The sequence below is a fragment of the Bufo bufo genome, chromosome 3 (assembly GCF_905171765.1).
Source record: "Bufo bufo chromosome 3, aBufBuf1.1, whole genome shotgun sequence".
In the NCBI taxonomy this organism is placed as follows: domain Eukaryota; kingdom Metazoa; phylum Chordata; class Amphibia; order Anura; family Bufonidae; genus Bufo; species Bufo bufo.
The window spans coordinates 53,803,261-53,826,362 of record NC_053391.1 but is presented as its reverse complement, the minus strand read 5'-3'; the positions used below and the strand labels follow the sequence as shown (position 1 = coordinate 53,826,362).

Sequence of the window (23,102 nt, the reverse complement as noted above, 5' to 3'; positions counted from 1 at the left end):
CGCAAATACCACTCTGTGGCTCTTTCTGTTACGTGGATTTCTTAATTTTAGCTGGCATGTTCCCATGGGTTTCAGAACACTTCTGTTGTACATCACTAGTACCTTACCCGAGGGTTAAATGGGAACCTGTTTGTTAAGCAGAGTACGGCTACTTTCACACTCGCGTTCGGTGCGGATCCGTCATGGATCTGCACAGACGGATCCGTTCAGATAATACAAACGTCTGCATCTGTTCAGAACGGATCCGTTTGTATTATCTGTAACATAGAAAAGACGGATCAGTCTTGAACACTATTCAAAGTCAATGGAGGACGGATCAGTTTTCTATTGTGCCATAGAAAACGAATCCATCCCATTGACTTGCATTGTGTGTCAAAATGGATCCGTTTAGCTTAGTTTCATCAGACGGAGACCAAAACGCTGCAAGCAGCGTTTTGGTGTCCACCTCCAAAGCAGAATGGAGACGGAACGGAGGCAAACTGATTCATTCTGAGCGGATCCTTTTCCATTCAGAATGCATTAGGATTCTAACTGATCCGTTTTGGACCGCCTGTGAGAGCCCTGAACGGATCTCACAAACGGAAAGCCAAAACGCGAGTGTGAAAGTAGCCTAAAAGGAATGACATTGCAGCTTGCTCCACAATCCAGCTGAAATCTTATGGGCTGTTCCTCCACCATGAATATGGCACAGAGCTGCTTTGCATCATTGGCTACTGGATGTTTGACTACATTGACATTCTCTGTTGCAGGCTGCACCCATGTGATGTCCTCTGTGCCGTCACTGTGTGGACTTGTCTGGACGGTTTGCTGGTGGTTCATCTTGCCACAAGTCCTGCAGGTCTCCCCATGTGCTGGACATTTCTCTTGTCTTTTGCCACAGTATTTACACTGGACTGAGCTCGCAGGGAGCCTGGACCTTGCTCTCCCTTTCACAGATATTGCATGTACTGAGGCATCACTGGTGCCTCCATCATCTTCAGGCTCTGCAGCCCTGCAGATTTGTATACATTTCTCCAAAGCCAGCTCTTCCTCCCTCAGTAATATTTCCCTGAGGTGAGAGTCTCTGATGCCACACACCATCCCGTCTCTGATGCCACAACCCATCCTGTCTCTGATGCCACACCCCATCCTGTCTCTGATGCCACACCCCATCCTGTCTCTGATGCCACACCCCATCCCGTCTCTGATGCCACACCCCATCCCGTCTCTGATGCCACACACCATCCCGTCTCTGATGCCACACACCATCCCGTCTCTGATGCCACACCCCATCCTGTCTCTGATGCCACACCCCATCCTGTCTCTGATGCCACACACCATCCTGTCCCTGATGCCACACACCATCCTGTCTCTGATGCCACACACCATCCTGTCCCTGATGCCACACACCATCCCGTCTCTGATGCCACACACCATCCCGTCTCTGATGCCACACACCATCCTGTCCCTGATGCCACACACCATCCCGTCTCTGATGCCACACACCATCCCGTCTCTGATGCCACACACCATCCTGTCCCTGATGTCCCCAAATCCACAGGTTGCAGCCAGTCTCCTCAGCTCTGTCACATATCTGTCCACACTTTCCCCAGCCTCCTGATTCCTTGAGAAGAACTTGTATCTCTCCACTGTCTCATTCTTTTTGGGGTCACAGTGCTTATCAAATTGTAAAAATACAAAAATGTCAGTGGCTCACCAGCAAGTGCTATCCTACCACTGAGGAAGGGAACGTAAGTCCCGAAACGCGTTTGGTATAATCAAAGACAGTATACAAACTTGTGGATATACCACAAACTGTGCCATTGGATTCTAAGATACACCAAGATAACAACTCTATCATGATAGTGAACGATCATCCCCGATTCACAGATAGCGCAGCAAAGGAGGGGACGGCGATTCTCGCATACGTGGGACGCCGACCGGAGCTGTGAGACATCTACGAGCCAGCATCATCTCTCCAAGTTCAGCGGAGGGTAACGTAGCCCTTGTGGCAATCAATCAGATAAAGAGATATACTGTCTTAATACGGCATTGCCTGTAAGCTAACCATTATAACCAAACGGCTTTTTCTTTAAGCTGACTGTGGGAACGGATACTATATTTAAGCCCTTGACAACGCAGTAACCAAGACTGTATTGATAAAACTGATAAGGGGCTTATTTATCGATCTGTGGAAAATATAGGATCACTAATTGACATTTCCAGCAAAGCGGACCATTGCATTGCGTTTTAAAAGGATCCATTAGGCTTTTGAAGGGGTCCTGAATTGATATCTGCATCTCTATTTGCTGCGGTTCTTATCTTTTATTATTTATTATTCTTTATTATTATTGTTGTTGCTTTTATATTTTATTCATTTCTTCAGTTTTTCTCAGCGATTGTCGATGTCCTAGTTGGAGACAGTGCTCAGCACCATTTGTACACATTAAAATACGATATTATCCTATATATAGGGGGCAGAGCACTGATATCCACATGGATTATTGACATAGGGACCTACATGAGAGTCTCCCTGTAAAAATAAGGAACAACCATACTGAGACCACAGTCCACTGTATTATACAATCATTTAAACTATATTAACTTTTGTTTTATTTATATATATTTACTCATGAGTTTTTAGCAATTATATTAGGGTGACTTTTAATATAAATTTTTAATATATAATAAATATAGTTATATAACGCACCAAAACATCTCTTGATCTCCTGATATTTTGGTGCCCTCCAACCTTCCTTCTATTTTTGCTAGTGCTTATCAAATGCCTGCAGAATGTCTGTCAGTGCCAGGCTGTCAGTGCCGTCTATCAGCAGGGTCTGGGCTATTTATCTGCCTTTTTCCCCAACTAAGTAATAAAACAGCTTTACTTTACTCTGTATGTGGATCTGGCAGTGGCACCCAGAGATGAGCAGCGGAAACTCTTCCTTCCACTGTCTCCATGTCTGTGAGAGATTGGAAGAAGTGACATCCAGTCTCTGAGGGGGTTTCAGGCCTCCATAGTGCAGTATGATAGGGACTCTGTACTTAGAGTTGCTCATTCTCTGTACAGTTCTAGGATCACACAATCTGTATTTGTAGACAGCAGACTTGCTATTCAGAGGTCCTGTGCCCAGCTACCACCATGTCCTATTAGGCTACTTTCACACTCGCGTTTGGTGCGGATCCGTCATTGATCTGCACAGGCGGATCCGTTCAGATAATACAACCGCATGCATCCGTTCAGAACGGATCCGTTTGTATTATCTTTAACATAGCCAAGACGGATCCTTTTTGAACACTGTAACGGCATACAAGGGAATGCTCCAAACTCCCGAACTGAACCTCACGAATAGCTGCTAGCAGACGAATAGGAAACGCACCCAAGCGGCTTACACTCCTAGCAATCAGTCTCTAACAGCATATAGTGAATCCCCCCAAGAACGAGACCAGGCTCCGTGTTGAGGGTCAAGCAGTGGTCACCCAGAGCTGTGTGTTTATTGATCTTATATAACATTGTTACACACTAGTACCACCCACAGGGTTTTTATAAAAACAACCAATAAACACGTACAATACAGTAATACACTCCCACACAAAATCCTCCCCTCTGCCTGTGATACAAAATCCTTACACAATGGGTTGATGTAATTATCACAGGCAGGAGAATACACAATGTCTTCTGTCCTGGAGACAACCGAGGAGTAGTTCAATTATCTCTCAGGACAAAAGGAAATCGCCCACACACACGTGGGGACAATAGGACAAACATCACTATGTAAATATACAATGTCCCAACCATTACAGTAACATAGACATTTAACATATCCCCAGATGGCTTGGATCTGAGCGCTCAAAATATCCAAACAGCGCTCAGATGCCACAAACACAGTCAAATCGCCATGGGGTTTTAGTTTAGCATGGGCTGATGAGAGGGCCCATAATCCTGGGGCAAGAGGCTGGAAACCAGGCTTCTCCAAAACCCAGTGGCGAGGTTGGTTTCGCCACAAACACCATTGAAAGTCAATGGAGGACGGATCCGTTTTCTATTGTGCCAGATTGTATCATAGAAAACGGATCCGTCCCCATTGACTTACATTGTGTGTCAGAATACTGATTGAGGGGTGCCATATACCTGTTTCTGCCAAATACTGATTGAGGGGTGCTATGTACCTGTTTCCGCCAAATACTGATTATGGGGGCTCAGTTTCATCAGGCGGACACCAAAACGCTGCTCGTTTTGGTGTCCGCCTCCAAAGCGGAATGGAGACGGAACGGAGACAAACTGATTCATTCTGAGCGGATCCTTTTCCATTCAGAATGCATTAGGGCAAAACTGATCCAAAACGCCAGTGTGAAAGTAGCCTAAGTTGGTCCTGCTCCAGATGATCACACACTGTAGTTAGTAGCAGACATTTTATTAGGTCTACATCTTAGCTGCCATTACACATGTGGCTGCTCCAAGAACTACAACCAACGAGTTGCAATAATACAGTTGTACCAATATCTAAGTAGTGAGACCCCTAGAGGCCATACACAGCATAGAACACAAAGCTATACCACAGGAGAAACTAAGGATTGCACAACGTTCATTAAAATCAATGAACTGTCCAAGTGAGAGATGATATTTGTACCTGCTTTCGACTTTGCATAACAGATGAGGGTTATGAACTGGTGAGCGTATTTTTTAAAGGGGTTGTCTCGCGAAAAATAGTCTAGTCTATAGTTTTCAAACCAGCAGATAGATCTGAATACTTTTGCAATTGCATGTAATTAAAAATTTACTATAGCCACTGAGTTATCAATTAAATGCATCTGTACAGCGCCATCTCCTCTTTGTTATTTCCGTCATCCCTCTGTCCACCCCCTTGAAGTGGACACACACGCTCAGTTCTATCCTTCCACTGCCGCCAGTTGTATCTCCTGTTAGAAGCTGTGACAGTTACAGGAAGAGAGCTGAAGCTGAAAGGACACGAACCTTGAGAAAGGACATGACCCCTGAGCTGTGCAGCAGAAAGGACATGAGACCCTGAGAAAGGACACATCCCCCGAGTCGCCAACTTGAAGAAAATCTAGCAGAGCAATTTGCGCAGTGAATGTGGAGATCTCTGGATCTATGTGAGGTACAGAGCTCCTGCTTTGTTAGGCTACTTTTACACTAGCGGCACGGACCTCCGACAGGCTGTTTCGTCCGGTGAACAGCCTGTTGGATCCGTCCTGCCGCTAGTGAACGTGTGCCCCCGGACTGCCTCTCCGTCCCCATTGACTATAGTGGGAGCGGAGTTCCGGCGGAGGCACGGCGAGAGGAGGCCGGAATAAAACTACGACATATCCGACATTTATTCTGGCAGCCTCTCGCCGTGCGCTGCCGGAACTCCGCGCCGCCCCCATTATAGTCAATGGGGACGGAGCGGCAGTCCGGGGGCACACATTCACTAGTGGCAGGACGGATCAGACTGTTCACCCAACGGAACAGCCTGCCGGAGGCCCATGCCGCTGTGAAAGTAGCCTTACAAAGCAATTGTTATGTACTATATGAGGTCTGATTTTATTTTAATTTTTTTACATTAATCATGGGATAACCCCTTTAACTCAAAATTTCTAAATACAGTAATTGCAAATGCAACCACCCCTTTAAATCAATATTAAAATGTATTCTCTGAAAAAAATCTATTCTTATCTAATGTCTTGCAGTGCTTGGTATTACACAAACAATGCATGCTGCCAACATATAGTGCCGAATGGTTCCCAAACACAGTTCACTGCCAAAAGATGACGCATTGGAAAGCCAGGGTGCACCTGGCAATGAAAGGGTTAAGTCTGGTTAGCAAGGAGCTAAAATGAACCTATGCAAGACAAAAAAATAAAAAAGACGGTTTAGAAAACTTATCACGAAATTCACATACCCAGACTTCACAAAAGGCGTTCTCCTTTGTACATGAAAGACATTCGTTTTCCATTGTCCGGGAGCTCAGTGATATTACTCATTGTATCCCTCACTGCCTGCAGGATATGCCGCGCATATGACAAAACAAACCCAATTAGGTAAACAATGAAAGACCGCCAAATCCCCGACAAGTCAGCGACGTAATCAGAAAACAAGACAAACAAGTCACAAGCCATAGCTTAAAGGGATACTTTTTAAGGGGTCCCTATCACCATGTTTCTTTAACCAATCAACAGTCACTTTAAAAATCACTTTTTAAATTGTAGGTTTTGAATTTATGTCGGGGGGACACAGGTGCATTTTTAAACACTTAGTGACAAGGGTAATTTTAGTCTTAAATGGGGTTGTCCCACAAAAATTATTCTACAGTTTTCAAACCAGCGCCTGGATCTGAATATTTTTGTAATTGCATGTCATTAAAAATGTTGTATAGCCAGTGAGTTATTCAATAAAATCTATTTGTATAGTGCCACCTGCTGTTTGTTTTTTCTTATTTCTTTGTCCGTCTCACTGAGATGGCCGCACATGCTCAGTTTCATCCTTCATATGCCTCCTGAGCGGTGATAGGGAGAGCTGAGACACGCCTCCTGAGCTGTGATAGGGAGAGAGCTGCAGCAGAACAGACACGCCCCCCTGAGCTGCAGCATTAAGTCCCTCCCCTTGAGCTTCCAGCTTGATATAAATCTAGCAGAGCAATGAATGTGGAGATCTCTGCATCCATGTGAGGTACAGGACTGGTTCTAGCTTTGTTAGAGATTGTCATGTCCTATATGATGTCCGATTTTTATTTTTTACAATAATTATGGGATAAACCCTTTAAGGACCAGTAACATTTTCCCCTTCTCTGTTCAAAAGCTCCTAACTTTTTTATTTTTTATTTAACTTAGCTTATGAGATCTTGAACGCTGTGGGACGAGTTAATGTTTCTGTTAGGAACCCATTTGGGGTGCCTATAGTGTATTAAATAACTTATTATTTTATTTTTAGTCGAAAGAAAAAAAAAATTTAACATTTTGTGGGAATTATTTTTTCGGTGTTTACTTTTACATAATAACTTTAATCTGTGGGTCAGTACAATTATGTTACTGCCAAATCTATATATTTTTTTATATTTTTTCTCTCCTCCCTGCAACCTGTCAGCTCTGCCACTGCCTCCTCTCCTTCTCCAGGCTGGCAGAGATCACAGCCAGACTAAGTGGGAGGGCTTCTTTAACACCTCATATCTCAGGCTTGGTAACAGCTAGAGATACAGTATGGGACCGATCTTGTTTGGAAGCTGACAGTCTAGGCTTTAAAACAAGACCAGAATGGCAGCATTATCTCCTCTACAACAGGAGATATAGCTGTTAGAAATCAGGTCGGGTGCGAAAGCCGATGAAAACGGGTTTCAGCTGCTATAACTCCAGACCGATTTCCAACAGCTATATCTACCCAATGTAGAGGAGATCATGCTGCAATTCTAGTTTTGCTTTAAAGCCTAGGCTGTCAGCACCTTATCTCTAGCCGTTACCAAGCCCAAGACACGAGGAGCTAAAGCAGCCCTCCCCGATGTCCGAGCCCTGCTTGGGCTGAACAGATAGTACTTGTTCTTAAAGCCCAAGCAGGACAGTTCATCAATATCAGATAGGCGGGGGCTCGACTCCAGGCAACCTGCCGATCAGCGGTTTGAAGAAAATGCGGCGCTCCTGTCAGAGCTGCATTCTCTTCACTGTTTACCTGCAGCGGCGAGCAGTGTAATTACTGCTCCTTCATCCCATTCACTGGAATGGGGAACAGCAGTTGTAATTATACTCTGCCCATTCAAGTGAATGGGATGGAAAAGCTGTAGTTACACCTGTTTGCCACTGCAATGTTGACCGCTAGTAGATATACAGTAAAGAAAAACGAACCGCTCACAGGATTGTTGGGTTTTCTTAAAACGGCGGGTTGGTGGGAGTCAGACCCCTGCTGATCCGATATTGATGACTTATCCTGAAGATAGGCCATCGGTGAGGATCCAACAACCAGCACACCCACCAATCAGCTGTTACCTGCAGTCTATTGAGTTTTGAACCTGCACTTTGAATAGAAGAGGAAGCCCAGCTCCATTCATCAGACTCCGCATGGACAATGTATCAGCGGTCCGGTATGTCAACTGCATAGGCGGCACTCATTCCACCGTTTTAACTCATCTGGCGAAGGATTTTTGGACCTTCTATTGGCCAACGACATCACAGTAGTGGCGGAATACCTCCCAGGACTCCACAATATCCTCGCCGACTGGAGTTCACGATATCTTTCCGACTCCAGCGATTGGAAACTAGACAGGACAATGTTCTCTACCATCTCGTCTCTTTGGGGACCATTCTCCATTGTTCTATTCGCGTCACGGTTGAACACCCAACTACCCAGATTCTACAGTTGGCGGCCGGACCCGGAGGCGGAAGCAGTGGACGCCTTTCTCCAACAGTGGGCAGGATCCCTCATGTACGCGTTCCCACCTTTCGCGCTGATCCCTCGGATGTTAGTCCAGATTCGCCGTCAGTCAGACGACCTGGTTCTGATTTTACCTTTTTGGACAACCCAATCCTGGTTTCCCCAGTTGTTGGAACTGCTCGTGGAGGAACCTCTTCTTCTACCCTCCTACCCGGAACTCCTCATGGGTCCATCCAATCAACCTCATCCGCTACTTCAGGAAGGATCCTTGCGACTCCTGGCATGCAGTGTGTCAGGGGTTCCTGGGACATCACGGGCGTTTTGGAGACGACTAGATTCCTTTTGGAGAGTGCATGGGCCCCCAGTACCAGACGGGCCTATCGAGCAGCCTGGGAAGTTTGGTCTCGCTGGTGCTTCGTTCGGAATCTGGATCCCATTGACGCTCCTGTGACCTCTGTGTTAGAATTCCTTACATCCCTATTCGAAGAAGGTAAAGCTTATCGCACTATCAATCTGTACAGATCAGCAATATCTTCTAGACATCAGGGTTTTGATGGCTGCCCGGCTGGGCAGCATCCTCTTGTGTGTTGGTTGCTCAGGGGTTCTCGTCTTTCATGACCGACAAGACCTCGTTTTTCCGCGACATGGGATGTCTCGGCTGTCTTACATTTTCTGATCGCCTGGCCCTCTAATGAACAGCTATCGCTTTGTCAATTGTCGGTGAAGTTAGTCACATTGTTCTGTCTTATCTCTTGCAAAAGAGTGTCGGATGTACGCGCCCTAGATCATGATGCCCGTTCATTTACCCCAGAAGGGGTTGCTTTCAATATCTCCCGTCGAACAAAAATGGATATTAGGTCAGTTTCTTATCCCAGTTTTCCTTCTTCTCCGCAGTTGTGTCCAGTCGCCTGTCTACGGGAATACGAAGCTCGAACGTCCAGTTTGCGCTCGCAAACTGTACCCCAATTGTTTATCTCATTCCGTCAACCTTTTGCCCCTGTTGCCAGTGTTACTCTTTCACGGTGGGTTAAGGAAATTCTCTCCCTTTCAGGTATAGATACGGCCATATTCACCGCGCACTCAGTCCGCAGTGCGGCGGCCACCTCCATGACTGTGTCGGGAGCTTATTTGGAAGACGCCATGAAATTGGCGGATTGGTCTCGAGTTTCCACCTTCCGGGAATTTTATTTTCGACCGGAGTCTCATGCCTTTTCTTCGGTGGTAGCTCGACTTTAAACTTGCAATAGGAGCCTCCGTGTCTTGATATAAAATTGCATGATTTTCCCATTTTATTTTCCTTTAAGTATATTGATATTTGTTGCATATGATTGGTTTACGTTGTTACATATCTCAACAGTTTAGTTTCTATTTATATTTGATGTTGTTATCTTCTTCAACAGTTTAGTTGCGATTTACCGCAGTCTGACACTTTACACAAGGCCTGTTCTTCTCCTTTTTCTCCACAGGTTGAGAATACTTGTTGCGAGGAGCAGAATATTACAGATCTCCAGCAGTGTTCCAGCTTTCTTTGGTTGCTACGCAACAATTGAGGTCTAGCAAGTTCAGGTTGCATAATTTCTTCCGTCATTGTGTAGGATGGAGTTCCGGTTATCGACAGTTTGGGCGTTTCATCTAGTCTGTGTCAAGATCCCAAAGAAAGAGGAGGATCCCAGTTGAGAGGGTCCATATATACCACTGGGGAGGAGTTATTGTCATGGTTACCGTTTGTATCTCTTTTTTCTCTTTGCTGCTATGTGGTTTCAGTAAAGAAAGGGTTAAGCAATAGAAGCCTCCGTGTCATTCATAAAATCCTGACTTTACGTCATAAAATAGGAAAATCATGCAATTTTCTTATCAAAAACAACTAGAGTATCCCACCCAGGATTACACTTCTCTCAATGAAACATGCAAGCTGGCTTTCTTTCAAGGGGGATAAGAGAACCAGAACGGCTCAAGAGAAAATGCCCCTGCTTGTTTCACTTTCAGTCGAATATTACTTTTAGCGTCCCTCTCTGGTTCATCTGAAATTAATCCCAAAATGGTAAGATAAAATTTGCTCATTCTTAATTTCAACAAGCCCAAATATTAAGCAATTCATTTCAGACAAATAAAGAGACATCCGCACATGACAAGCATGTGTAATTCGGCTTTCTTTCCAAAAGGATTGAAAAAGCTTAGTGTTTCACAACTACAGCATATCCTTACAGTCATTGCTCAGTCCTTCAAATATACTTCCATGGCAAAACTAGGAAAATAGCTAAGCCAACCTCACATCTGCAACTATCTCTTTTAAGACAAAAACCCTTCATCAGATCAAAGTGTCTAGAATAAGCTTTTCTAATTGAGAGGTATTGGGGGGGGGGGGGTCTTTTGGCTGGGTACTATTTATATTATGGAGACTGGTTAATACACATGATGACTTCTGTACGCTAGTCAGTGCTCCTCAGAGAAAAATATATGAAAATCAACACATCTTACATCTGCATTGTACAACCCCTTTAAAGGTTCTGTCACATGAAAAATAAAATCGTCCTGTTCAGAGAAAACACTCTATGAGCACTATGTAATAGTGTCAAGACTCGAGTTGTCCATGTAATAAATAGACAGCCAACATCTGCACGGTTGGCATATACTACAATTCTGAATACAATGACTTTAACCCCTTAAGGACCTCTGCCGTACATATACGAGCATGCTGCGGGCGCCATAGCTGCAGGGTTTTTGCTATTTTAAATAGCAGAGACCCGCGGCACATGTATGCGATCAGCCATTTCACACTTCAGATGCAGTGTTCAAATGTGACCACGGCATCTGATCAGTCCGGAAGCGGAAGTCGCGCGCTTCTGCACCGGTTACAGCGTTCCCCGACTGAGATCGGGGAACCTGTTATATCTATGAAATAGCCCGAAGCAGGCCTCAAGCAGGCTTCGGAGCTTATTTCAATAATACACTAATACAGGTCACTAGGTGGCAGCATTGTATTGGTATAGTGCAAATGAAGTCTTCAATGATGGCTATATAGCAATCAATGAACACAATCTAATGATTGCCAGTTATTGTCACCCAAGGTGACTTAAAAAGAAAAAAGTTTTTACAAATATGAAAACAAGAAAAAAACAAAGTTCAAATCACCCCCCTTTCCTTAAAATACTTAACCAATAAAAAAATAAACATCATGGGCATCGCCGCATGCGAAAATGCCCATACAATTAAAATATAACATTAATGGCATACGGCAAATGGCGTAACGGGAAAGAGGTACATTTTACCACATAACATACAGTGTAAAAAAAAAAAAAAAAAAAAACAAACCTTTATCAGAATTGTGTTTTTTCCCAATTCTACCCCATTTGGAATTTTTTTTCCCGCTTCCTACTACATGTTATGCAACCGTAAATGGTGCCATTAGAAAGTACAACTTGCTCCACAAAAAATAAGCCCTCATAAGGCTATGTGAATGGAAAAATAAAAAAAGTTAGGACTATGGGAAGGCGGGGAGTGAAAAACGAAAATGCAAAAATGGAAAATCTCAGGGTCCTTAAGGGGTTAAACGGGTTTTGTAGGATTACTATAATTTTTAAAGGATATGTCCATCTAGTTGCTTACCTCTAATCCCCATGATTTATTTATTTTTTATTTGGACTCTCCTGACCCATTTTCACCATGTAAATCAAGTTTGTTTCCATCCTGTATGTAGCACTTCCTGTTCCTGTATCGAGCCAAACCCATGATGCACTTCTCCCTCCTCTGGTACTACCCATAACGTCCAGCTAGTTTATAGCTCCACTCACCCAGCTAGTTACATAGACACGCCCCTATCACTGCCACGCCCATGGACATAACATCACAGGAAATAAGAAAGAGCTGCATGGACAAGGTCATGTGACCAGAGCCCAGATAGGAAGATAGGAGGCATAAAAGGTAAAATAAATACATTACAAAATTACAGCGACTTTCGTGTATGATTTTTTTAAAATATGTTGATGCAAACCAGAAAACTCCTTTAACATTGCTCTAGCTGCATTGACTTTGTAAAGAGATTCTGAAACTGTGAACTTATGGAAGAGCAGAGCATTGTTATATGGTAAAATCATTATTTTACTTCATTATCATCATTCGTTTTTAGTCCCAAACTGGATTTTATTGTGCATTAAAAATGTTATCGAGAAAATAATTACAGCTATGGCCCGAAATACCGGGATAATAATGGCACATAGGAGCCTTAATAATTCCACCACATAAATCACACGTTATGATAGAATATTTTCTAAAGTGTCGTAAAACGGAGACAGCCGAGATAAATCTAGGTGACATGTAATAAAAGAAACAGATTTCATGCTGCCAGCGACATTCTGCATTGGGCGTTATAAAACCCACATAAAAAACCTTCCACACGAGGTGGTAACGAGATTTTAGAGCCAGCGCTTTGCCCCAGCAGGACCTCTCTTCACAGAACCATCAAAAGTTTATTTTCTTAATATGAAAAAAAATCAAAGATGTTTTCGCACTATGACAATGCTTTTGTCGACACATCTTTCCAGTAAAAATAACCTCGACCAGGAAGCCCATGAAAGTCACCACTGCTCTCCCTTACGGGTTTCCATAAGTACATTCATTTGAACAGAAGTCCACATGTAACTGAAATTTTCCTGTGCAATCTGCAGGTATCATCCCTGTTACTACATTCACAGAGGTAAAATCCACAATGTCACTGCAACAAAATTGCCATGCTGTGGATTTGAAAATTTGAGCCAAATTCCGCACGGGAACTTTCTACAGCTTGTGGACAACACCTTGTAAAATCTTATCTTGCTTGCTACTAAGGCTACTTTCACACTGGCGTTTTGAATTCAGTTTGTGAGATCCGTTTCAGGGATCTCACAAACGGTTCAAAACGGATCAGTTCAGCCCCAATGCATTCTGAATGGATAAGGATCCGCTCAGAAAGCATCAGCTTGCCTCCGTTGCGCCTTCATTCCGCTCTGGATGCGGACACCAAAACGCCGCCTGGCGATGCAGAGCCAAACGGATCCGTCCTGACTTACCATGTAAGTCAATGGGGACAGATCCGTCCCCCAATAACTTTCAATATAAATCAGGATGGATCCGTTTTGACTTAGACTTTTTTTAAAAAGAATAAGGCAAACGGATCCGTTCTAAACGGATACAAGCGTTTGCATTATAGGTGCGGATCCGTCTGTGCTGATACCAGACGGATCCGCACCTAACGCAGGTGCTAAAGTAGTCTTAGCCACTGTGGGTTTAACCTGCGGCAAATCTGCCACCTGTGAATTCAGCCTCAGTGGGAGATCTTATGGCAGTCACCGAGGAATTGTCATCCAGTTTTGTAAAAATATGTCATCAGAAATTATCCATTATTTGATTGACATTTTTACGTTAAAAACGGCTTTTTTTAAAAAAAAATTTGGGTGATTTTTAATGCTTTAGGTCACTATCCATATTTAAAAAAATACATATCTAAAATCCTGCAGTTTTTACACTGGCCACTAGGCCTTATAATATGTTGAGACTAGGGATGAGCGAACCCAAACTTTACAGGGCTTTCTGTTTAGTCCTGCATAACAGAAACCAGACGATCCGTTTGCTTGGCCATAGACCTCTATTATCATGGATCAAAACGGAATGCCTCTTAAAGGCTTCCTTTTTGCATTCAGTCTACAAATTCAGTTATATTTAGTTATAACGGAATCCATGAGAGAATTCCTACACTACCCGAACACCAAAGCCGAACCTGTAAAGTTCGGGTTCGCTCTTCCCTAGCACTAATTTTGAGCAAATCGAGCTTTGGATCACAGATCCGAAGTCGATTTGTTCAAAAACTTTGGCTTTAATGCTGTTTCCATACAACATATAATGTATTGGCTCCATAGAGCCAAACTTCGTCTCGGTGAATTACTTCGGTATTCCTATATGCGTATTGAAAAACATTTTAAACTAGAAAAGCTACAATTTCTCGGGAAATTGTGTGAAGTGTTCTTGCCTCCACCAATAGTCTGCAACTGGAGTGGGCGGAGTAACTGGGTGGAGCGGCTTGAGTAATTGTTGTGTGGTTGGAGTGGCTGGAGTAACTGTGGAAAGGTTGGACTGGGCAGAGTAACTTTATGGAGTGGGCAGAGTAACTGTGTGGAGTGTTTGGAGTGAGTAAAGATAGCAAACATTACACTAATCAATTGATTGATCAAATTTAAAAAGTGCACATGGCAAGCTTGATAAGAGTGAAAAAATGCATTTAAACTTTTATTTATTTATATAGCACAATTAATTGCAATGTTGTTGCCCAAAGTGCTTCACAGTTACATTAAAACATACATTTATAAAAACATTAGCAGCCGATTTGTGTAGGTGGGCTTGAAAATGGAGTGGTGGCAGTTTAGAATTCATGTCCAGAGTTTTCAGCTCACACTCTAGCTTTTGTCACTCTGTTGGCTGCTCACACACCCCGGGTCCTATGGCAACTCACTCTACAGCAAGCTACATATGTTAAACTAGAGACATAGACTTTGAATAGAGGTGGAGAGCTCTATCAGAAGTAATAATTCAGAGCAACTGGACTTGTATTTTTTTCTTTAAAGACATTTCACTATTTACTCTATTTCTAATTGAGAAAGCCTGTTGGATGACTAGCAAAACGTCTTTAAGAAAAAAAGTTCAGTTGCTTTGATTTATTACTAGTTATATACCATGACCCGGATGAATCTGAACCTTCACAGACATAGTGGAATTAGGGCGCATGCGCGAGATTACGGCGCACCATCAGCGATGAGAGGAGTGCATAATTAGCAGTGGGGCGGCGCTGGGCTACGAGATAAGGGGTGCGGCTGGGCACAAACGGCAGGAGGGACAGCCCCTTGGGCATGTTAGTAAGGTAATTAGCATATTAATAAAACCGATTTTTATCCAAAATGAAAGGACAGGTGGGGGTAAAACTCGTATATTTTTAATTAGATAATGGAGACTGAGAGGATGATATGAACAGCTCCATATCGAAAATCTTGATGACAGAATCCCTTTAATGCTGGAGAAATCTTGTACAAGCCATTCTAATTGAGAAAGCCAGTTAGATGACTAGCAAAACGTCTTCAGTTCATTCCAGTTGCTCTGACTTATTACTACTACAGATATACAATAGGTGGTGTCAAGGCTTATCTACTCCCTCCTGACCTCTGCACATGTCACGGAGCATGCCTAGTAAAATCTCCACAGAAGTCAATGAGGTCCCATCCTTTCCATTGTGTCTATGGCCCATGTGGCAGCTCCCAAAGAATAGGAAGTCTTGATAAATGCTCGGCCTAGTCGCCGAAAAAAAGAAAAAATAAACAAAAAATCATAAAAAAATTCTACAAATTATACACTTTAGACACAACATTCTGTGCTGAGAAACATTTATGCTCAGTCACTCTCTTCATAGCCAGGTCTCTGCATAGTGATCTACTGTTCAAGGCAGAGTGGTCAATTGAAATAGCTTTTCTGCCCTGCCCTGGAGTTGAGCCCCTGAAGTTCAGGTCCTATACAGCCATGGACCAAGTATAGGAAAGCATAGTGAAGTCATGGACACTTACCCAAACACCTGTATGGAACAACAATGTGATTGTGGTTTTTGCACTGTTTGCGCCCCCTCTTGCACCAGTTATTGATGGTGACAGGTTGATTGGCTTCCACCACATTGGTTATCTGCAACTCTGGGTAAACCTGGGAAAAAATAACACAAAACAACAAATATTTAGGGACAAGAACTTTCTAGTAATTTTTTCTTAACCATTAGCTACTAACAAAACATAATGCAGAATTAGTCGTAGCTCTAAATCCAATGCCCAACGCTGGTGAGCAATGAAGTTGGTTCTGGGCATTATTTGTCTACACCATTATGTGTCATTATAGTACAGTTATCTTCTCTTTAATATTCCAAATAAAGAAAAATAACTTTTTTCTCTCAACTCCGACAGTTCTCCAACATCAATCCATGGTTGCTGTGGTTACCATGGTCATCTTGTCCATCTGGATAAAATGGTAACTATCCTTTTACTCTGCAGAAGACCATGGACCTTTCAGAACCCCCTCAGGTTCTACCAGTTACAGAAGAGTGATGGACCCAGCCACAACCAGTAATAGTGTTATGGCCTTAAACCAGGTACTGTATAATACCTCACTGCCAAACATAATCCTCTAGATATTTACCAAATTGAACAACTAAAATCTGTCTCAATTTAAGCCAAAAAAAATGGCATACATGATTTGCACCACATTTATTATGTATTTTCCACTCTTTCTGCCTCACTAGCAAAGGGGCATGGCTTAGGGTGAAGGGTTGTGGATCAAATAAGACATTTTTAGACATACATTTGTAAAAAGAGATATTTTTTGAAATGTGATGTTTTAAATCCTTTTTTCAGTTTTTAAAAATGTTCCTCGAGGCGGCCATATTAGAGGCACACACTTTCTTGTTGTCTGGATAGAGAGTGAAGCATGTAATGAAATAAATGACATGTACTGGACAGAGAAACTACAGTGACTATTACAATCTCAAGAAAGTGATGGTGTACAACCCCAAATCCCCCCACCTCCCCCTGCCAAAAAAGATCAAGGAATAACAGGATAACTGCATAGAGAACATCATCTGTGTCTAACTATTGTGGCTTATCATGGTCTCAACAGTATGATACAGCTGCGATTAAATCGCCTGTTCTCTGCTGAATCTGTCCCAGTCTACATAGTAAAGCTGGCAAGTGAACTGCAGGAAAGAGAAACATAGCTGTTTCTGTGGTGCTCTACAGGCCAGTGAGAAAACTGGAAAATTTCAAAAATTATTTCTATGTGGTCAGAAATAGTGTTGAGCGAATCGAGATTCGGATCCAAGATCCAATGTCAATTCGCTCAAAACTTTGTTTTCATGCTGTACGGAAACCTGTCTCTGTACAGCATTAAAATGTATGGGCTCCGGCGAGGTGAAATTCGGTATCACCAAAGTCACGTGAGACTTTGGTGAATAACTTCAGCATTAAATTTTTAAACTTGAAAACCATTTTATAAAATGAATCCGAAGTCGGCTTTGGTAATGGTTGGCACCTCGGTACCGATGCCAACTTCAGATCGGAGACGTGTGTCCATACAGCATTAAAACGAAGTTTTGAGTGAATCGACATTGGATCTCGGATCCGAAGCTCGATTCGCTATAAATAGTACTTCATTTTCTCATGATAGTTGAAACAAAGCCAAAGGCTGCTACTGGGGCTCCCAGGGGCCTCTGTGAGGGAACCAATAACTAAGTTTGCAGTGCTCACCATTCATCTACAGCAAAGGAGTGCTCAAGGAGACCAATATCTGACAGTGAGCAATGTCGTTATTAGAGCTGAGTTTGCGGGAGCGTATTTAGTAATGCGGATGCCGAATACCATTACACTTTGATAATGGTTTCAGAGTAAAATTATTTCCTTAGGATGCGCATCTGTGGTATAATAAACACCGCAATATAATGAATACTAGAGCGCTGCCTTGCATTTAACCGCCCCCAACGTCTTATCAAACCTCTTGTGTGCTCGCAGCGACAGTTACAAATGATTGCATGAGTTGTCCTCTGGGACTTACAGGGAATAGGAGATACAAATTGCTATTCATTTTCTTTGCCCCTCTCCGTCTCCTTGCTTTCATCTAGATCTTTTTTCTTTACAGGAAAGAAATTGCAGTGTAAAGTCTGAATACTGGCTCAGTATGTATATGGTAATATACAGTATACAGGCACCGACTTGCTGTGAAATTACAACCACTGATGGGAGAAGGGAATAACTGGTGACAATAGCTCCTTTAAGAGGGTGCGATACATTAGGCAGCAAGGGAATAGTCAGATCTTGAAATTGATGGTCAATTGTAAAGATCTGAGTGACTTTGACGAGCAAGTTGTAATGGCTAGACCACTGGGTCACAGCATCTCCAAAATGGCAGGTGTTGTGGGGTGCCCCCAGTATGCAGTGTATATAACCTACCAAAAAAGTAAGGATCTGAGTGAATTTGCCAGGCAAGTCGTGATGGCTAGATGACAGTCACAGCATCTCCAAAATGGAAGGTCTTGTGGGATGCTCCCTGTATGCAGTGGATAGAACCTACCAAAAGTGGTCCAAAGAAAGACAACCGGTGAAGAGTTGACAGTGTCATGATGGAGTGAAGACTAGCCCATCTGGTCTGATCACACAGAAGAGCTACTGTAGTACAAAATGTTGAGAAGGTTACAGCTGGTGATGATGCAAAGGTGTCAGAACACACAGGACATTTGCGGCTGGTTACTTATAGGGCTGCACAGATGCAGACCAGTCAGTGTCCATGCTGACCCCAGTCCATCATAAAAAGCACCAACAAATCGGCAAATGAGCATCAGAACTGGACCATGAAGCTTTTAAATCATGTAGGTGGCCAAGTGTGTCACCTGGGGAAGAGACTGCTCCAGTATGCACTATGGCAGGGCTGGCCAACCTGTGGCTCTCCAGCTGTTGTAAAACTACAACTCCCACCATGCCCTGCTGTAGGTTGATAGCTGTAGGCAGACTGGGCATGCTGGGAGTTGTAGTTTTGCAACAGCTGGAGAGCCGCAGGTTGGCCATCCCTGCACTATGGGAGTAAGGCAATTCGGCTGAAGTAGTGTGATGCTCTGGACAATGGTCTGCTGGGAAACCTTGGGACCTAGCATCATGTAAATATTATTCTCTGACAAACAATACCTACCTAACTATATACTAATTTTGTGTCTGTAAATATATACAATAACATATGACCATTTTATTTATCTGGTGGGGCAGACTGTAAAGAGTGCCCCACGGAGACAGAATCATCTATATCCCAGCAAAAGGGAAATCATGAGAACCTCAACTAACAGGCAGCTCTCATCTGATGCCTAGCAAGCAGAGGGAAGCAGTGCTTAAGGCTCTGTACACCTTTGGAGGCAATTTTTATTATTATTGCATTTTACATGTTTTGAGCTAGTTTTTTTTTTTCCCCCTTTCATTCTCCATGACGGCATACCATAAGAGATGACCCGCCTCCAACCAAGTAGGGACAGGAAGATAAATTTGACCCTCCTCCGGCTCCTCCTCAGTGTCTTCCTGTCCCTCCAGGGGGAGACAGATTATCCTCATGGCACTTGCGGTGAGGCCGCTTTTTGTTTAAGGTGATAAGAAGAAAAATGCCTTCCACATGAGGGAAGCAGGCAGCACCCGATCCCTAGTTGAGTATTTGAGGTGCCGATAACCATGGACATTCCTGCTCCTTACCTCCCGCTCTGCGCGACGGGCGTGGAGGTCCATGTGGGGACCGGACACTCAAGGGGTCCCTCCAATCATGTTCAAGCTCCGCATCGCATCCTGATACTTTCGGTGCTTGCGATGACGTCGCCGGAAGTCAGGTGTGGTCCATGTGCGTTCCAAGAGGTACTTCCGGTCTGTGGAATGGACGCTAAGGGGGCGGAGCTAGTATTGGCGCGCAGGATCAAGGCGGATGTTGCCCTCTGATCTGAGGTCTGCAGGTAAGAGTACTTAAAGGGGTCAGAGGTAGAAACGGCAAACATGTCTGAGCCTGGTACAGTCCAAATTGAGACCTGCCAGGGGCCGACTACTGTAAGTTACTGAAAGTCTCTTGGGGAGAATGCTGTATAATTTTACTTATGCTAACCCTCTTGTACCTCTGTCTCCTCTTCCTGTATGCATGCAGAGTGATAAGGATGGGGCTCAGAGAACTAAGCCTAGTCAAAAAAACTAATTTATGTGTTATATGTTCAGTAAATTACCTGATTCATATACTAAAAAACTCTGCAGGAAGTGTACTTCAAATATGGCAAAAGATTTGGTTCTGTCTATTAGAGAGGAATTAAGAGACGTAATCAGGAAAAAAAAGCAGGCAGCCCTGTCTGAAAATCCTACGCCTACCCCTGATGCATCTACGTCAAAACATAGGGAACCAAAAATAAGTTACTCTAGTTCATCGTCTTCAGAGTCAGATCAAGAATCTGATTCAGAGGGTCTTGTCTCCTCTAATTTCGTCTGGGTCTGATTCAGAATTTAAAAGGTTTTTGTACTCCTCTGAGGATACTAAGGAATTAATTAAGGCCGTCAGGGCGACCATAGATCTCTCAGATGAAAAAGGTCCAGAGGTCCGTTCAAGATCAAATGTTTAGTGGATTAGAACAAAAGAAAAGGAGAGAGTTTTTCCAGTTCACAAAAATATGCAGCAACTAATTAAAAAAAGAGAGTGGAAGGCTCCAGATAGGAAGTTATTATTTTCCAAAAACGATGAGACGTCGCCTTCCATTTAGCGATGAAGATGAGGCGTTGTTTTCTTCTTGTCCAAAGGTAGATGTTTCCTTATCAAAATTAGTGAAAGGGACAAATGCGCTTCCTTTTGAGGACATGGAATCCCTAAAAGATTCCATGGACAAGAAAGCGGATTCAAGTCTAAAGAAAACCTGGGAGGCCGCAGCAGCTTTATTCATACCAAATCTAGCTGCCACATCCATTTCTAGATCCCTAAAAAAATGGTTAGCACAGTTGGAATCGCTTCTGAAAGAAGAGGCCACTTATGAATCCCTAAAAGATTCCTTTCCTCTCTTATTAAAGCGGTGGACTTTGTCTGATTCCACTGCAGAATCAGTCAGAATAATAGCAAGAACCTCGGGTCTAGCGGTAGTGGCCAGAAGGGCGCTTTGGTTGAAATCTTAGATGGGTAACATCAGTTCCAAGATGAAACAATGCTGTTTGCCCTTTCATGGAAACTTGATGTTTAGTCAGGATTTAGAAAATATTTTAGAGAAGGCTTCGGACTCTAAAAAAGCATTTCCTAAGGATACAAATAAATGACAATTTCCCTTTCGGAGGGTCAAAAAAGGTAGTTCCTTCCAGGCCAAAAGATCCACTGGTCCAGAGGGGAAAAAAAACAAAAAACTGGAAACAGAGGTTTCTTGTTTAGTCCCAAAAATACAAAATCTTCAAAACAATGATGCCAGACTTCAAAACAATGATGCCAGGAGGGAGATTAAAATTTTTCTTAAAAGAATGGTAAGAGATTACCGTAAACCCTTGGGTCTTAAATATTTCATCAGGGGGTTATGATATTCCCTTTCGTCTTCCTTCTCCCTATTCAGAAATCAGCGATACTACAAGAAAAATTAGAAGGGATTCAGAATCTGCTGGCTCAAAAAGCTAATGTATCGGTTCCCCTCTCACAACAAAAAAAAAGGGTTATTATTCAAGTCTTTTTAGTAAAAAAAAAAAAAACTATGGGGGATATCGTCTGATAATAAACTTATAGAGCCTAAACAAATTCATAAAATATTACAAGTTCAAAATGGAAACCATAAAATCCACCATAAATCTATTAAAGAAAGGAGATTTCTTGGCATCAATAGATCTAAAAGATGCGTATTACCATATTCTGGTATGTGAAAAAGCTCAAAAATTCCTCTGCATAGCAGTCTTTTTAAGAAAGGAGCTACGTCATTTCCGGTTCCAAGTTCTCCCCTTTGGCATCACCTCCTCTCCGAGGGTGTTTACCAAAGTAATGTTATAATTAGTGGCTCATTTAAGGAGGAGGAACATTTTAATAATTCCCTAATTGGACGATTTGTTAATAATAGGAAGCTCAAAAACAGTCCTGGAAAGAGATCTGTTCATAACCTGTCAGACTTAGAGACAGACTGGCTGGTTAATAAACTGGAAAAAATCAAACCCCTGTCCATCCCAGAGTTTAATATTTTTAGGGGTCCGTCTAGACTCAATCCTTCAGAAGACTTTTCTTCCAACCCAGAAAGTGATTGGAATTGTGAGACTTTTTCGCTTATCACTAAGTCAGTATGCACAGAGAGGCTATGAATCTATTAGGCTCATTGACATCTTGCATCCCAGCAGTAAAATGGGTCCAGTTCCACAATCGGACTCTCCAACAATGGATATTAGAGAGTTGGGACAGAAATCAGGACACATTAGAGGCGACAATTCAGATTCCCTTAAGAGTGAATCTGTCCTTACAGTGGTGGAAAGATCCAGACCATCTGATGAGGGGAGTTTCTTGGAATCCCGAACATCTGCAAGTTATTACCACAGACGCGAGCCTTTGGGGATGAGGAGCGCATTGCCCTGATCTATCTTTCCAAGGACAATGGTCCGAGGTTTAGAGAACTCTCTCTTCAAATCAGAGAGAATTGTCCGCAGTCTGGGAAGCATTGTCCCATTACATAGAAGGAAGGGACATTCAAGTAAGGACGGACAACACGATGGTAGTCGCCTACATAAACCATCAAGGGGGTACACGAAGTGTAGGTCTAAGTCTAGTGACAGAAAACATATTTTCATGGGCAGAAGTTCACTCAAGATCCCTATCGGCAGTACACCTAAAAGGGTCACTAAATAGAAAGGCGGACTTCTTAAGCAGAAATTCTCTGAGGTCAACAGAATGGAGCCTAAAAAAGGAAGTGTTTTTTCCAGATCACAGAATTATGGGGTATTCCCAGAAAGACACTGAGGAGCCGGAGGAGGGTCAAATTTATCTTCCTGTCCCTCCCTGGTTGGAGGCGGGTCATCTCTCATGGTATGCCATCATGGAGGATTCATGAAAAGGAAATTACCGGTAAGTAATATGTTTTTTTTTCAATTGTTCTTAATAAAAAATAAAATAAAATCAGCAATTTTTGTTCTACAGGGTAAAATTTAAGTTTAGCTGCATAATAGAATACTTTCTGTTATACAGTCTTCTGATAAGGGGCAATCACCCC

The 23,102-nt window shown here is 42.9% G+C and overlaps 1 protein-coding gene across 3 annotated transcripts in view; it reads right to left on the bottom strand.

The window, feature by feature from the left end:
• Positions 1–23,102, bottom strand: part of LOC120994554 (amyloid beta precursor protein) — a 243,880-nt gene that overhangs the window by 125,107 nt on the left and 95,671 nt on the right. For all 3 annotated transcript variants that reach the window (XM_040423206.1, XM_040423205.1, XM_040423208.1), the window contains one exon: positions 15,919–16,048. In XM_040423206.1, the coding sequence (XP_040279140.1) occupies positions 15,919–16,048 (130 nt within the window). The remainder of the gene's footprint in view (positions 1–15,918; positions 16,049–23,102) is intronic.